The sequence below is a fragment of the Enoplosus armatus genome, chromosome 5, assembly GCF_043641665.1.
Source record: "Enoplosus armatus isolate fEnoArm2 chromosome 5, fEnoArm2.hap1, whole genome shotgun sequence".
NCBI lineage: Eukaryota > Metazoa > Chordata > Actinopteri > Centrarchiformes > Enoplosidae > Enoplosus > Enoplosus armatus.
The window spans coordinates 888,252-906,753 of record NC_092184.1 but is presented as its reverse complement, the minus strand read 5'-3'; the positions used below and the strand labels follow the sequence as shown (position 1 = coordinate 906,753).

The 18,502-nt window shown below is 44.6% G+C and overlaps 1 protein-coding gene across 5 annotated transcripts in view; it reads left to right on the top strand.

Annotated features, from left to right (window-relative positions):
- Nucleotides 1-18,502, top strand: part of msi2b (musashi RNA-binding protein 2b) — a 160,316-nt gene that overhangs the window by 91,196 nt on the left and 50,618 nt on the right. For all 5 annotated transcript variants that reach the window (XM_070905486.1, XM_070905485.1, XM_070905484.1 and 2 more), the window contains exon 7: nt 4,035-4,083. In XM_070905486.1, the coding sequence (XP_070761587.1) occupies nt 4,035-4,083 (49 nt within the window). The remainder of the gene's footprint in view (nt 1-4,034; nt 4,084-18,502) is intronic.

Here is an 18,502-nt window from a genome sequence, read left to right as displayed (position 1 = left end):
AATTTGTAATTCAGCGGAATGGACTGAGAGTTATTTTCTCCAGCCTACATCTCAGGTCTGAAACTCCAGCTGTGGCTGTACGTCAAAGTCAAAGGTTTGACATACAGGCTGTTTTCCTGGTGTCTTCAGATATCATCATCATTATGCTGCATTAATCGCTGTTCATGGTGGATTTGTTAGGACTGGGACTGATGGTCTTCAGTTTGGTTTGGCAAAACATAATAAAAATAGGGAACACAGGAGTTGAGCCATAGGCTGATAAAGGATGAAAAAAAAATGCTGTTGTTTTTGTCATTACACGGACAGTGACTTTGCTCCTTTCACTCAGGTTGGAGTGATCCCACTGAACTGCTCTAGTGGCAAGGCATCGATTATACTGGAAACAGAAAAAGATAGAGAAAAGAAACTCAAGAATCTGACCGTGGAAGTTCATTCTTGACCCTGGGAACTGTATGTAAGCTGGCCGAGGTCATCATGTGACTTTATTTTCATGTGTGGGTCACGCAATAACAGGTGCTGATACATGGATGGCGATGGTAACCCCTGTCTCAAAGATGGTCTCTGGTGTGAGATGTGAGGTCCGCTGACTCCGAGTCAGCTGATGTTGTCTGTTTCCCAATAAGTCCTACAATGGAATGACACATTGGTCATGTATCATTGCCCTTTATAACGCCGCAAATAAGGGATTTCTGATCTGATGCCCTTTTCAACAGCAAAATGTCACTTGTCTGTGCAAAAGTCATAATTCCCATGACCTCTAGAGGGCTTTGTCACATTCTTGAGGATTTGACTGATAATGTTTTCCTTGGGAATCCATTCCCTTTTTCCAGTGTTAATTCAGTCTCTTGTCCAGGATCCTTGCTGTTTCACTGATGTAGTGTTCCACACAGTTGTGACATGTGTCACTCTCAGTGGGGAGGGGGGGGGGGGGGTCTTGTCTTCAGGGTGTATCAGCAAAGATGTTAAGGCATTGAATGGTTTGTGGTAGCTGACTCTGCTGACAATCCAGTCCCTCTCCCTATATGTAACAATATGCAACAATTTTTTGTGGTGGAGAGGTTTGCGTGTCCCTGTGAACCTGGGAGCTGTGTTGTCTGGAGCAATAGCTCCTAGTAGGGTCTTCCAAGGCAAGTTGGTCCCACGGGAAGGTCCAGACTAAGAGCTATTCACAAAAACCCCAATGAGCTGCAACACCTCTCCTGGAAAAGGGAAACTGGGACACCCCCCTGGAGCCAGACCTGGGGGGGAAGCTCGTCGGCGAGCGCCTGGTGGCTAGGCCTCGGCCGAGCACAGCCCAACAAAACTACATGGAGTCGCCACCCTGTGGGCCCACCTCTGGCAGGGATAGGCATTGGGATCGGGTACACTGCAAGCCGGGTGGCAAACAAAGGTGGGAACCTAGGCATGCTGACCCCCCAGCAGCGTAGACTGGTTCTGGGGACGTGGAATGTCACCTCGCTGGTGGGGAAGGAACCAGAGGTTGTGCGGGAGGTGGAGCGGTACCAGCTAGATATAGTTGGGCTCACGTCTATGCACAGCACTGGCTCTGGAACCAAACTCCTGGAGAGGGGCTGGACTCTCCTTTTGGCCCAGGGTGAGAGGCGCTGGGCGGTTGTGATACTGATATTGATAAGCTGAGTGCCGCTGTGTTGGAGTTCTCCCTGGGGAACAAGAGAGTTGCCTCTTTGTGGCTGCAAGTTACTTTGTGCTCATGTGCCAAACAGCAGTTCTTAAGAGTCTCTGGGTGGCATCCTGGAAAGAGTGCCACCTGGGGACTCTATAGTTCTGCTGGGAGACTAAAAACGCTCTGTGGTAGTCATGGATTGGCCATATCGAACACCATGTTTGAGCATATGGTGATTCATAAGTGTACCTGGTACCAGAACACCCCAGGCCAAAGATCGATGATCAACTTTGTGCTTGTGTCATCAGATCTGCACCCCTATGTCTTGGCCACTCAGGTGAAGAAAGGAGCAGAGCTGTCAACTGATCACCACCTGGTGGTGAGTTGGATTAAATGGCAGGGGAGGCTGCTGGACAGACCTGGTAAACCCAAATGTGTAGTGAGGGTGAACTGGGAACGTCTGGCTGAGGCCCCTGTCTGCAAGGTCTTCAACACCCACCTCCGGAAGAATTTCTCATGCATCCCGGGGGAGGTTGGGAATCCGAGTGGGCCATGGTCAGAGGCTCCATTGTGGAGGCGGCTGCTAGGAGTTGTGGCACGAAGGTTGTTGGCGCCTGTCGTGGCGGTAACCTAAGAACCCATTGGTGGACAGTGGTGAAGGAAGCCGTCAGGCTGAGGAAGGAGGTCTTTCAGCTTGGTTAGCCCAGAGGTCTCCTGAAGCAGCAAACAGGTACCAAGAGGCCAGGAGGGCTGCAGCCTCAGTGGTTGCTGAAGCAATAAATTTGACTTTAACCACAGATTTGACTCTTTACTAAGATGGCCGCATGATAGATGGTATTTTTAACTCTCTCAGGTGTTTTTAGGGTATAGCTATACTGCAGCCCACAGCTCCATGTTTAACACTGCTTATAAAAGTGGATGGAGCATAGCTCAGAAACGATCCCATATATTGGTGACATATCGATTGCTCTCCTTCTTTGCCTGTTCTCTTTTCTCTATGTCCATCTCCTCTGTTTTTCCTTAGTGTTATTTGCGTTGTATTGTTATTTTCATCAACGTTCTCTATTTTCCTATGTTTTCAGACATCTGGATGTTCATCAGATGTGTTGAGTTACACAACGGCAAACATATAACAATAGCACAATATTGGATGCATGGAGGACAGATTTGGAGATTAGGAAAGGTGCGTTTTTGCACTTGCGACTGCTATGATAGATGTAACTATTTAGAAGAACTATTTGTATCAGGTTTTATTCAAAGGGACTGCATCAGTAGTGGGAGATGACGTGTTTGCTGTTTCCTGTTTCCTTGGAGGTCTAGATGTAATATGTCCTCCACTGGGAAGCATGAATGTGCTCATTAATTTGTATCTCCTATGTACAAGTGGAAATTATAGTGTGATGATGGGACTGGAGGCAAGCTGCGGTGGTCACCAAAACATTCGTATTCATCCACTGGGGACCATATCCATGCCGAATCACATGGAAAGTCTTCGGCGTGGTGGTTGAGAAATCTTGCTCTCAACTAAAGCTTTAAACGGAACAAACAGAAATGACAAGTTTAAAGTTGAATTCACTTGGTATAATGCTACAATTTAATGAGGCCTCTCAGATACCGCATTTGGTTGTCTTTCGCTCTGACACACACACACAGAATAAAACAATTATCGCAATCATTTCCGTTGCCCGTGCCCCGCATCATGCAGTCTAAACTGGGCATTAGACAGTGCTCTCACGTTTACAGAGACCTGATCTTGGTTTGCATGTATGTCGCTAACCAAACACCATTACATCCCTAGAGCCCATTGTTAATGGAACCTTAAATGCAACACACACCCTAGCATTGTATCAGCTGACCCATGTAATTTGATGCCAGTAGCACACAGCGGGCATTACAGACTGCTTTTCTGGCGTGATGATGTGAACCGTTGCTGGGATGCAGTGGTGTATCAAGTGGTATCAAGTCCTAAAGTTGCAGTAGCACGTTAGCTGGTCCTCTCTCATGAAGACAGTGGTAAAAAAGATTCAGGTAACGTTTTTAATAACAAAGAAATAGCACAGTTTATTTCCTAACTGTGTCTACAAGAAACCTCAACACTTCCTTTTCTCACATTTGCATTCTACCCATTTTATGTTTGCCTGCTTTATTTTATTTTTGATTGAAAACGTCTTTTTTACCGTAAGTGCTGTAATATAGCGGTATTTGCAGGGATGGAGTGAGTCATAATGTAAAAAGAATGTGGGACAGGAGCATAAAGTTGGGGGGGGCAATGGCCCCTTGGACCCCCTACTTCCGACTTTTGTGTGCTGCCCTTGAAGATGCAGTGTTTCTATTCGGGGACTCGTGTGTGCACATGTTTTTACACATTACACATAATTAAAGTCTAACACATCTTCCTGTCTTCTTTCAGGTAGAGGATGCCATGCTAATGTTTGACAAAACCACCAACCGACATAGAGGTACGTTTGCATTCAACTGCTACTGCTTATCCATTTGTGTGTTTATATGTGTGTTTGTCTGTTTTAGACTTGGAGTACTCCATACTTCTTCCAGTTACACAATACACACACACACACACACACACACATGGTCACAGCAGCAACAACTACACTGCTAAGTGAATTTCCTCAAAGATTCCTACTTCCCTCAAGGTCAGGTCCATTGTTGTTCATTACAGATAGCTTTCACTCTGCCCAGCAATCCATACTAAATCTGTTGCCTTATCATAGTGATTCTAGACACAGCTGACTGACACACACACACACACACACACACACACACACAGACAAGTGCGTACATCAGTGCATGGCAATCGAGCCTGCCAGCTAAACACACCGCATAGACCAACATTTATTTTCCCTATCAATTTAATTAGCCTCATTTCCCCTTCGGCCATTTTGCCCCTCCAAAAAGTCGATATGGATCTACACTGGCATTCTGGTGATTGGGTGATGGAAGAGACAGACATGGGAGGGGGGGGGGGGGGGGGGGGGGGCAAGAAAGAATGAGGGGGTCAAATGAGAGAGTGAGAGGAAAGGCAGAAGGGAAAAGGCACCCCACAGTTGAACAGAAGGACAGAGATTGAAGGAGGGAGGCCTGTGTGGTCCGATAAGGGTTCAGATAGCTGATGCTGCAGAGCGACGTAGGCGGCAGGATGGTTATCTCCACCCCCCCCCCCCCCCCCCCCCCCCCCCCCCTTATCTGAAGGCCTTATCTGTGGCTTCAGCAGTGCAGCCCTCTGCCCCAAAACAGAGGACTTTACAAAGACACAGCAGCAGATTTTCAGTTTTGAGCAGTTTTAAAGGCAAGATACGGGAACCAGTGAGCCACTCCAGACCAACACAATGCATCTGTGTCCTACAAGTAGCTAGCTTTTCACATTTGGAATAAATATATGCCTTTGGTTGCTTTCATACTTCATCTGACCACCGATCACCATAGCTATTTCTTGAAGGTTTCTTGTTTCTACCAGTCCACACGACGCTTCCCAAGCCAAGTCCCTACAGACTGAGCTACTGCAGCCCCCAGTAATAAAAATAATAACTAAATAATGTAATAAGAACCAGAGGTGGGAGAGCAAGAGAGTGATCAATTACTGAACCAAGGAAAAAATAAAGTAACACTAGGCTGAATGATAAGAGAAAGTTATCTGTGACAGTTTACGGATGCTGCTACCTGAATAGGCGAATCTGATTATTTCTGGTAAGAGGACTTTGGAACTCCCCATTAACATGATGAGTGGACATTACCTATGGTAGCGTGCGGTGAAGGATGACGGCAGGTCAAACAACATTAAACGCATCAAACGTGACATGTCTCTACAGAACGCTGTGCGGCAAAGCAACTGGACACAGGAACAGTTTCTTTCCACGGGCCGTCACTCTGGTGTTAAATGTTAAATGGTCTTTTCATAAAACTTGGGCTGTCAATGCATGTAGAAAAATGCAAATATTTTTCATGCTACATGACCAGAGAAAACAGAGACAAGGGACCGTGTTATTCCCTCCCTCAACAGGTAGAAAACCCAACAACCATAATGCACTGGGCCCATTGCCTTCCAAGGAAACTGGAAGTGTAAATGTCCCCAACTCCTACAAACAGCTGGTCAGACCTGCTAACGTTCGGCTAAACTCTGATTGCACCGCCGGGTAACAAACTGGGGCAGTTCGTGCGCTATTTCAATCCAGTGCAGGGAAGTTGGACTCCACCACTGACAGTGGAAAAGAATGTATAAAGTAGTATTTACAGAAGGTTAATACAGTCGATTGGTACAATTTGATTGTATGGCAATCTGAAGGATTATAACACAGAGCAACTAAGAATACAGAGATCTTTAAGCTGTTTAAAATGTTACACATTTCACGCGAGTAACATCTGCTGGCACAGATGTATCAGTATCAGTGATTTATACGCAGACTGGGCAACAAATTCCTGCTTCGAGGGCCACAGTGTACATATTAGGTCAGCAATTGCAGCTCCAATGCCATGGCCATCTGGGACGCTGTCTCCGTGTCAGCACCGAGACGGTCCTCTTTCCCCTCGTGCATATGTATTTGAGGGGTGATTGAGCAAATGTCAGCGGGAGATAAGTGTGATTGATTAGGCTCTCTGCTGTAAAAGCTTGCCAGAGCCACTTTTGTGCAGACGATTCAGTGCCTCTACAGAGCATGCGCAAGCATGGTGCAGGGCCATTTAAAAAGGGAAGACAGGCTGTGGTGGTAATTACGCTGCATTCACATGGTTTCAGACAGACCGGATGTCTGTCACATCAACATTTGGTAGAAGGTGTCTTTGAAATATCATGGTTAGCTATATTTGCATCCCTCCACTGACAATGACACTAATGTGTTCCATCGTTTTAAATGATTCTATTGTTCTTCCAGTCTCCTGTCCATGCTCCTTGCTGTTCTACTTATGTAGCATTCCCCACAGCTGTCACATGTGATGCCATCATGATGTCACAGTCTCCTTTTTCGGGGAGGGGTCCTTGTCCTTAGGGTGTACCAGCAGAGATTAAGGTGTTTGATGCTTTTGGTGAGTGCTGACTCTTTGCGACTTGACTCCGGCTAGATGTTCTGACTGTTCAGCCATAGGGGAGTCCCACTGGCACAATTCTGGTGGCCACTCTTTATTTAGCAGTGTTTGTCGCGGCCCGAGGTCAGGGTGGGATTCTCGTCATCCATTTCTTAGCAGCACGTCAGCAGTGCAGCAGCAGTCCTCCATCAGTTTCTACGCCAAAAACATTCAGCCTCAGTGCTGCTGTGAGCTCTGATTGCATTTGGCAATGCTCACAGCCCAATGCACAATGTAGTATTTATATAATGTATGGGGACTTTGTTGATTGTCCACGTTCACCCATATCCTCGCCTACGTAAGATATCTGAGGACAGGATTTGGAAACGTGAACTTGGTTCAACTGAGACGCAAATTCCCCGTCCCCTAACTTGCGGCGAGGATTGCCTCGCGGCGAATGCGGCACGCAGCTTGACAAATATATAGTGCAGTAATTATCATTAGATAAGCTGCTCAGCCCGAGAGCCCAGAGATTTCACACACACAAGTGTTTGTGCTATGCCTTGGAAGATGAATAATGCATCGGAGATGAGTTGGGAAAAACTATGATCTCCTTGGCAGAGAGGCAGAGGATTCCGTCAAGTTCAGTTGGTTCTGTTGTTTAGCTGCAAGTACTCAATCTGATTACATTGTGGACAAATGCTGACAAATGAAGCCTGTCTGAGCCATAGTTTGTAGGACCCCCCCCCCCATCCATGCTCTTATATGAGCAGATGGACTTTCTTCCATTTTTTGCTTTAATTTCCTTCACACACAACTGGCACATCCCACCATTACCACAGAGGTTATTTGAGAGGTGGGTGACATTCTCTCCCGGCCTGCTCTCTGGTTGGTTCACAGCATGACAGGCAGTCTCCCAGCACGACTGTGCTGATTGGCCCATTACCTCCCCTCCGGCTGTGTGGGAGGTCTGGGGGAGCAGCTGCAGCTCAGGGAAGGCCACTTGTTGCAGAAATCGCTCTTATAAATAATATAGCTGCGATAATAACCAGCTGCTTTTGACCTTGCCCACTGCCATGTCTGTAGTCAGTAATGATTTCACCGCTGCCTGTGATTGGTGCATGCATTATTAAGCCACTTCCTTCCTCAGAGCTTAGCCCAGTCGGGAGCCAATTTCCAGTCAAATAGCATCTTGCCTTTCATTTGCATTTTATTCTCCCACTATTCCATTTATCTCGCTTTATATCACACACACGATTACAAGAATTCCTGCACTTCAACACTGACTGGGGGGTTGTGATGGGTCATTCACTGTGAGGACCATCTGTCTGTTTTCCAATATAGGTAGAGTTGACCCGCCCTGTCCCTGTTCCTTAATGTGTAGTGTGGAAACAAAATTAATTAATTATTTAACTAAGGACTCAACTAAGCACTGTTTTCCTGTTGACTTGCTGTTTTCTGATTTCATCTATTCTTTTTAGTCAGCTGCAACAAAAGCAAAAGAAAATATGTGTTTGACCATTTCTGGAACTGGATCGGGTGGGCAGTAGCATTTGTTGCTCCAATAGGACATCGTTTTCAGGGTTTGGGCAGATGACGGGGAGTCAGATCACACAGTCAGCCACAAGACGAGAGGCGACAGGTGATCTGCAAAGAAGGTAAATGAGGTTTTAAGCAGTGCGGCTGAGCGGGGCAAACCACCAGCCATGATCTGAGGATTGCTTTTTATTTCTGCCGCGCTTAATATATCTATTTGGGTGATCCCCTGATCACCCAAATAGAAGTCCATGAACGTCAATGGAATCTGCAGCCTAACAGGCGGGCTACATTGAACGCGTTCGCAGAGTGGATGCTGCTACACTATGCTTCCACTGTAATCAATGAAACCGGCTACACCAGGCGTGGTGGACCAAGTGACTATATTTTAAGTATTCATACTGCGTATCAGCTACTTTGTATCAAACAGGGCCCCCACTTCGGGGTCTTGATCACCCTGCCGGCATTTATTTTGCCAGTACCAGCTGGCGGTTTACTTAGTAACTTTAACCCTTACATGTAGTCATCAAGAGCTGGTTCTTGATAACCATCACTAAACTTTACTTTGCACATTCCTGTAGGTCCACCATCAAGATACATTTGTATACAATAGATACTCTATTGTGCTGCACTGAGGAGTTTTCCTCTAGAGCAACTCTCAGGGTCTGAACTGAGCACATCCGTGTTGCAGAAGGGAGGAAAGATATGTTTTTGTTATGACCCCGTGACCTTTTTTAACTTCACTACTAGTAAGGTAGTCTCTTTGTCTCTTTCGCTCTTCCATCTATTTTCCAAATCACTTTGCCTTCATCTTTGCCTTCCTCTCCAGACCTTTATCACAGCAAATCATTTTCCATCTCCATTTCTGGACCTCTCTGACAGTAGCCCTCTCTGCTCTCTGAACTGCTTTCACACATGAGCCTCAGCGGCAACACTTGGGGGCTTTTTATATGTTCGATTGAAATACCAAATTGTCTCAGAAAGGAGGGAGCGATATTATTGTAACACTTAGTGATGAAAAGACAAAGACACAAAGAACCAATCGTGCTGCTGCTGTGTTGCATCCCTAGGCCACTCTCAGCTGTCTTTTAATTACAATGTAACTGCTATGCTCCTGTGCCACTGTATCTGTCCCTCTCATTATAAATGCTATGCATTATTTATTCCTAATGTGTAATTGTAATTGCATTTCTGCCCCCACCCCTTCCGCCCCCACCCCAAGTTTGTCTTGTTGACTGTGCCTTTCACGAAGTCTCCTGTTGTGCTCCCAACACAAAACATTGCTCCGGCGGTGCCTCCAGCTGTAGAAACCTTGTGTCCTTGGAAGACGACCTTGAAGTAGTCCCCTTAAACAAGAAGCTGTTGAATCTTGACGCCGGCTCCGCAGTGTTCTCTCCAGTTGAGAGCCAAGTATTGATAACCTCCTTTTCCAATGCACCTAATTACAGCTGCCAAAAAGCCGCAGCTTGCTTAATGGATCTCCCCAAGGGCAAGGTGATGAACAATCCCTACATCCTCTTATATATCAATGCCCATCTCCTCTCCTCTGCACTTGCGTATGTCCGACTGCTGGATAGAGGCTTGAAGGGGGTAATTAAAAGACTGAGTTGTTCCGTGTGTGTCAGTATGTCTGTCTGACCGATGCTGTTTGGCGGGCTGCTTGTAGCCCCAGGGGTGACCTGTTTGTCGTCTTATTAACTTGTCCAGAAAGAGAGTGGCAGATGGAGAGATGGAGGTCAAGAACACAGTGCCTCAAGAAATACAACCTGAAAAAGGACGGGGAGGGGGTGAGGGAGAGGTGAACAGAGAGGCAGTGTTCACGCGGCTGCCGAGGGAGGAGTGTGGATAATAATTGGGAAAGTGAGTGCGTACACAAGTGTGTGTCTGTACAATGTTTGTTACGTTTCAGCAAATGAAGATGCTTTAGTTAAAACACAGACTCGTCAAACCAACAGCCTGTAGGCTGTTTTATTTTACTGCGGATCTAGTCTGTTATTAAGTTATTAAGCTCACTGCACCGTGGCTGTAATGTGCTGGATAAGAGGAAGGTCTGAAGTTATTTCATGCAGCCAGAGTTTTGATGGAATAAAGTCAGGTCATGGTGTTGTTTGCTTGTTTTAACTTGTTTTTTTGGGGTTTTTTTTTAAAGAAACACAGCCCTAAACAAAAAGGTGTTTCATTAACATAATGAGGAAATGATTTTAATGATGGATGTATCTCCAAAGTCGCGCACGATGTCCATTCTGAATATGTCCTACAACACCTGATTGTGGCAACCAAGGCAGGATTTTTATGGTTACGTGTGATTGACACTGCAGTATGTACAAAAATAAGATATAGAAAATAAGAAATAGGAAATAAAAAATATACACATTCACAATATTTAAGTGAAAAATAAAAGTAAAAAATATACACAATAACAATGTATATGTATGTATATATATGTATGTATATCACTATTGTGTATGAATATATATGTATTGTATATTGTATATGGCTTGATGGCTTGTATGGAGCAGACCTCAAAAGACAAGGGTTGAAACAACGTAACATCAGACTTCTCACTGTGGTAGCAGAATCACGATGAGCCTTGCGTTCACACTGTGGCCCAGATGCCTTTTTTCAGCTTTGTTTAACCATGGGTTTACCTTTGGTTTGCCATTAAGATTGGGTAACAAGAACCGGTTCCGAGTTGGAACAGGGCTACGTAGCAAAGCCAACAATGCACAAACTTGTATGTACCTCTCGTAGATCACAAAAGGCAGACCATAGGGTAACTGGTCGTGAAGCACTAAGTTGTTTAACTACGAACGTCATTGCTCTCATGCAATATTCAGTGTTTACTTGACTGTGATTATTCGCTTCTGCATTTCTGCAGTGGCATTATGACTAAGCCCCTCCCCTCTACCTGAGAAGGGAATTGTCATTTAGATCAGTTTGAGGACATCCGATTAAAGTGCAGAAAAACAAAGATCGACATATTATGCTGTTAACCAGGTTAGGCCGTAAACGACGCGCGCTGGCTTATGTATGTATCAAACAAACTGTGCTCATTTGCATTATATTTGTACACATTTTATCCATCCTATATATATTTTCTAACCATATTCACACATAACATTTTAAGAAAAAAACTGCAATCTGATAAGAACTAACTTCACAAATTTACTGTCTGGGATGTTATGTAGCCACACTTTTGTCCAACATGCTGGAGAAGTAAGTAGCAACACACCACATAAAAACATTTTTTTAAGAAGATTCAACACCACACACTTGATAAAAGCCCTGAAGAATCATCTCGTAAAGGAGCATAATGAGATTGTCCAAGCAACAAGCGACAAAAGGAAAAAGTGTGCTGGAGCGAAACAATGGAGCATCAGAAACACTCTCAAGACAGCGGCAAAGCAAAGTGAATACATTTTACAAACCCTCCCCTGTGGTTGAAACTACAGTACTCTGTTTAATTTTAACATCTCGAGCCTTTGCTACACGCTCCTAAGCTACTTTTTTTTTTTTTTTTTTTTTTTTATCCCCATATTGATTTTCTTTGTTTTGGCATTTAAATGTCTATTTCATGGCAAATGAAAGAAAAGTAAAGCGCATGTGCATTTTACAACAGGCATGTTTCATGGGAAAGGTGTACTGACATCCTAGTCGATATTAAAGAGGAAAACTGACGGGAGGACAGGTATCAGCATTGGTTCAGTGTTGTAATATTGTAATTATAATAAAAAAAGAAGCCTTTTTCTGCCATTTAACAGTAAAAACATTCAACCTCCAAGGTTTCATCGAGGTTTATATTTAGAATTACTGTTTCACAAAATGACTAAACAAGCACTGATCCAAAAACCCCCAGTTTAAAACAACAGAACCCTTCATAATTTCTCTTGTTCACCTGTGTTGAGAGCTTTGATGTAGTTGCCTCAGCTCTAGTGCTTTTAGATGAGTTCTGGCGCGAGTTGCAACTTTTCCTCCTTGGGCTTCAAAGTCCTTGATTCCACTCAAATCAGTCGCTCAATCAGTTCTGCTCTGTTCCTGTCGCTCACTGATTGCTTGGAGGTGACACTTTCCAGATAACCATGTCACCCAAACAGGAAGTGTGGTTCAGACTGGATAGAGAGAGAGAGGAAGTATAGGATAACGTCCTACGGTAGGACTGTGACATTTGTGAGGTGGATTGGATTTGTAAAGCCTCTTTGCTTAACTAGTGTGATTTTGCAATGTAGGGAGAGTATGTTTAATGTTATGGGGCGCTGGTGGAGAGCGTTTTTTTTTTTTTTTTACGTTGGACTGTGAGCTGATTCTTGACGGAAAGTGCAAATAGGAAGTGAATGAAGGCAGCAGCACAATGAGGCCCGATATATATATATATATATATATATAAAATATGAAAATGTAAAATATGCGTTTGCTATTTAGATGAACTCATATGCATTTTGATACTTAACCTTCTCTTTACCCCCGCCCCCTCAGTCACAGGGACATTGATGGGGGCCTGAGCTTAATAATGAATCCTCAGTAGTGGTTATAAGGAAAATAATGACTCATGTCACAGTCTTTGAGAATTAATCTAATGGCCTTTCTTTTCTACTGATACTCTTTGGAGTTTGGTACATATTGAGCCTTCACTGGGATGCACTGGTTCCAGGAAAGCCTGGCACTCTGAGCAAGCCTGGCCCTAGACTTCGAGGGGCCCTAATCAGGATTTGGTTTGAAGGCAGCGTGTTCCAAACCAACTTGTGTATTGTAATGTACAGGTATGCATGTAAGGACTAAAGTGGGATCTATTACCAGCAGTCCATCTTTAAATAGACTGCAGTAAATACAGTATTCGTCTATTACGCCCTAACCCAAACGAATGGTCCTTCTCAGGGCCTTTTGCTTGATCTGATTAAAGTTTGATGCATATTTCAGTGTAATGTTCTCTTTGGAAAGGGCTGAATTTAGCCTGTCTTCATGCGTAAGATGCCTGAATGTAGATATAAAGATACGATTCAAACTGTCAAAGAAAAGCTTGTGAAGTCAGGGCCATAAACTGGGTTTTAGAAATACTAAGGTCCCAAAACTGAGCTTGCTAGCGGGGGTTATTGGTTCTGAAAAACCATGTCAGTGGGCAGTAGCATAAATGATGAGTGAGTTTGCATCATTTTTGGATCATCATCATCATCATCAGCGTGGTCCACACCATTCCTGCAGCACACCTGGACACAACACCGGCCACTGAACAGAACTCTTCTTTGCTGCCATTTCTCCATCTCGCTCGCCAGCTCTTTCCCACCAGCATGAAGTGCACACACCCTCATTCACAGCCCCTAACATAACTGTTAGGATTACTCCCAGACTGAATGTTAAATATCCCAAGCGTTCCGCACTATCGTCAGATTTAATATACGTCTCAAGTCCAAAATGTCCTCGAATGGTCCCCACAAGACCAAGGACCCTACATTTACTAAGTAAGTTTGATGGTATTAACCATCAGACCCTACTATATTGCAAGTTGTTTCCCACTGCAAATAAGTTCCAGAATCCATTAAGCTAAAATTATTTTGTTTAATGTGAGATCAGTCTCGAACAATATTTTGTGTGATTTTATTATTTTCAACAGAAACATGATCAAGACCAGGTGATCACAGCCAGGTGAATGAACTGTCCTCCTTCAGTCCTCACCTTTTAACGCTACACTGCTAGTTACAATTTGCCCATTCTTTCTAATACAAATGACCAGTTATTAGCCAGTTATTAATCAGTTATGCTTATCTACCCTGGACGTGGTTGCTCCTCTTAAAATTAAACTTAAGTCCACTGTCAAATTAGCCCCATGGGATGAATGAGGAAATCCGTAGCTTTGAAAGAACCTGTAGAAAAGTCGAAAGCAGTAAATCGCAGGTTCATGACTTGCTGCTTAAAGAACTACTAACATTCATAAGGTAAAGGAAGCCAGGGACCAGCATTTATCACAGCTAATCTCTGCCAACCGGCATAACCCCAGAATCCTGTTTAATACAATGAACCTGCTTGTAAACTATCCTCCCCCTACTGCAGATGCTTCTTCAGATGACTGTGATTCTTACCTTCTTCATATTAGGGCAAATATCACTAATATTTGAAAGAAGATCAAGAAGATTTTTGTGGATTGGAAAGTGAACTGTTCATTCGGTGGAATCACAATACAACAAAAATTTCGTACGGATTCGAAATATGCCCAAATGAGTTAGGGTTCGTCTTGACATACTATTGAATATATGCATCATGTTCATTCTCAAACAGCATTTTGTCTGTCGCTCACTGCTGAAAGTACAGAAGACAATGAAAAATTGCTTTGTGCATTATAAACGGAACTTTATAGTGAAAAACCAGCTTTATTGGTCACGACTGAAGGCTCTATATTGCAGGTAATGGCACTTTCAGGTGTTAATTAAATGAAAATTTCCCTGTCACACCTCCCCTCGCCTGTCAATAATCTTGTAACCCCCATTTTTTAACTGTAACTAGGCGTCCATGCAGGTGGATACTATGCACATAACTTTTCCCTCCTGGTGTGTATGTGTGTGTATGTGTGTGCTCTTTGAGCTATATTACACCCCACTGAATATGCATATCATAGGATATGAAATAATAATATGGTATGTTATGGGCCAAGGTATTTACAACTGCTCTCCAGCCTCCCCGCCTTATCTCTGAGGTGTATTTCTCTTGGCACTCCGTGAATTCACTCATTATGTAGACCAGCCATTACAGGGGCCATGGTGCACTATCTGGGCAAGATGATTAGGTCGCAGCTTTCAGCTACATTAAGCATAGTTAAGAACACCCTAGCTTGCCAGGGTTACAAGGACCTGACAGCTGGGGAGCGATGGGATTGGCATGATGAGAAGGGAGGGCACCCAGTTGTTATCAGTCTGGGAGAGAGAGGAAACACGAGTGATAACCTTACCTGATATCCTTTTCCTCCTATCAGTTCCTCATTGCTTTGTGCGTTTGTATCCCCCGTTCCCCCTTTTTAAGTCTGTGTGTCATATCTTTCATATTAGTGAGGAACGCACCGGGAGGCACGCTCCCCCGGAAGAAAATTTTGTATATTTTAAGGTTAAATGCATCAATGCGGTGCGCTATGAGAGTGAAATTAAGAGACTAGATTCATGAAGAACTCTTGTAAACAATTTAGTCATAAACACATGTGTTGTATAGACATGAATAGTGTAGCGCTGAAAATACTTTGCGCCTGTTGTGTGGCCCTCACTTTGGTCTCACCTCGTGAATAAATTGGACTGAGACAGGACAATCGAGTCCCAAAACAGGCTTTTTGTTCAGCTATTTAAGGAACCACTGAGGCCCAGAGGGCTGAACCTGTACTCATAGAACCGGGAGTGAGGGTGCATAACTTAACGTTTTGTATCACATAGGCTTTGCATCGAAGCAGGATATAGTTGAATTGTTGAAGACGTGCCAAGATAAGTGCCCCCTGATGACATAGAAGTGCGTAGGGCTGGGTCCCGGACAGCCCCGGCCAAAAGTAACCACTGGACAGAAATACATACAACACAATATACATGTTCATCACTTTTTAGTGATTCCCCGGAAACAGTTTCTGTTGTCATCTGTGCTACTTGCAGCACTTCTGTTTTTGGTCGTGTTTTTTGTATTTGCAGCGCGTTCCTGTATTTGGTCATCGTCTCTATTCGCAGCATTCTTTTCTAAATGCTGCACGTGTGTTTGCGTCAAATTGGTGAGGATGCCTTCTTGATTTGCATGTGTTTTCTTGAGTTGCAGTGCGCTGAGACCGCCATAATTCTGTCACTAATTTGTTCAATGCATTGACATATGGGGCCAGAGTCGCCTAATGAAAGATACATGTAATTAACAGGCTTTTGAAAAATCGGACCTAAAGCGAGTGTGTATGGATTGAATATGGCTTGTCCTGGCAAACATTCTATGACATCTGAGATAATGGCAAGCGTGCAGGGGCCAGAAAGGCTAATGATGGCTGAGATTGAATGTTAAACAATGCGCATGCCACAGACACAGCAAAGGCGAGAAGTACTAGCGTTTTAGCTTACAAACCTGTTTGCTGAGTATGAAGACAGCGGGACGCCATTTGCTTTTCAGAAACATGACCTTTTATCTGTACAGGCTTCTGTTACCGCTGCATTTCATTGCATGCCATTTAGATCCACGCGTGTTTTCTGCTTGTTATACTTACTTTTCCAAAACATTTGCTTGCACAGTATCCTTCCTCCTCTGCCTTTCCTAGTAGCTCCCATACCTCGTCTCCCTTGGCGGAGGATTAACTGCAGCAGTTTAAAGCTCACTCTCCTGTCACAGATGTTGGCTTTGTGATTGAAATGAGCTCTCTGCGGTAAAGGGGGTGAATTAAAAAGGAGAGGAAATGTAAACCCGAGGAGGCCCGAGGAATCCAGTCTTTTCACTGCTGGGAGAAAAAAAAAAGCATGAAAGAGTGTGACCCAGCTCTAATTCAAGAGACTTTTGTGGTTTACCGTAAGCACAAAGACCCTTAGGTACTGTGCACCTTTTAGGCCAAAAGAGTGCGACCAAATTGCAGCAGTGAGTCTGGCCAAACACTGCAGGCAGCCAAGAATAGTATCCAAGGGTTAACAAGCACTGAGTGCGCGACACTGGCGTAGGAACAAGGTTTAGCTTGTATAGGAAGTGGCCAGGGCAGTGGGTATGCACAGAGCTGGCATGGGTACTGAATGAAATATCAGCTGGGAGTGAATGGAGGCTTGTACAGTGTCACGGCACCTGTAGTTCTAGTAAATTAATTCGTTTTGTTTTAGGTCTGGGGGATTGAATTGCCACTGAGCCTTATGGCTGTACCAGCTACTAACCGGCCACAACATATCTGAATGCCTCGTTTGCCAGTCAACAAGACAAGAACTCTGGCCTTACCTGAAACTCGGGGGAGCTCGGCTACCTCTCTGCTGTCTGCTCCACTTGTCCCCCCCCCGCAGTGACGTCCACTCGACTGCATGATTGGGCCTGCCTTCTCCAGTCCTCTCCTGCGCACCGAACATCCGCTGGTTTCAATTCATTTAGGTGAACAAATAGAAGCAGGCAGAAACCAAACCAAAACACCTGTCCATCACAGTCTCGACGGAAAGTTGCTCTTTGCATTGATCTGCAGAATGCCAGTCTCAGCCATAACTCTACTCTCCGCCTCCCTCTCTCCCCCTGGCATCTGCCCTCAGGCGGGCTCCTATTACGTGACTCCTTCTTGAAGCTTGGCAGCCAATTAGAATGACAAAGTCACCACCCGCACAGCCCGAAGAAAGCTACAGTTGCACTACTGTTAAAAGGTGTAATAATTATGTCACGGTCACAGGTTGTCATTTGTCCTTTTATTGGTTGTCAGTCTCGAGAGGGTCTTACCTGCCGGAAGATGCTGGAGAGAGTGGAGAGACGGGAGCTTGGGACATGGCATGCTGTAAATGAATGCTTTGCGGAGACTGTGACGGACAATGAAAGACAATCTTCATCCCGGCGTATTTTGGATTAGTGTCAAATAGTGTCTATTTGTTAAACCTGACCTCCAACCGGAGCCAACATCAAGCTCCTTGCATTGCTGTGGAAGCGGGAAGAGGACCGGAAGGGGGCCTGACCAAGCTGGCCCAACCAACGCGGCCGGGTGGGTGCCAGGTGTGACGAAGCTCCATCACTTCCGCTTCGCCAGTGCAATCCCCGGAATGGTCTCTGCGGATGAGTTTTCCAACTCATGGAGGAGGAGCTTTTCTTGCTCCTTCGCAGCCTTGAAGCTCCACCGCCCTCTGCAAACCACCTGGCCTTAATGCGATGTACGTTATCTGTACAACAGCATCAGGGAGTTGCACTTGCATTACTCCCATGGCTGCCTATGGCTGCTTTTTACCGAATCTTAGTTTAATCTCAGTGCTAGATGGAAGCGGGGAAGCGGGCCTGTTGCTATCCACCACACACACACACACACACACACACCCACCTCTCATCTTTCTATAGAAAGCTAGATTAACAAATGACAGAATAAAACAGAGCAGAACAAAGGAGCACTGAGACGTGGCATGTCTGTGTGTGCCAAGCCATCATTTTGCATTTTTTGCTAATTGCTATGCACAAATTCAAACTCACATAAATGACTTATGATGTGCAGCGGTGGCTTCATAATACGGTACACTCACATTTAGTAGTCACACGGACTAATTATGTTGCTCTTAATTTTAAATGAGCCCAACAACTGTGAAACGTACAGTGTATGATACATATGCAAATCATTTGTCTTGTGTTTGTGTCCCATAACAAACCTTCACACTCACCCAACTGCATCCCACAGCTCTGCAA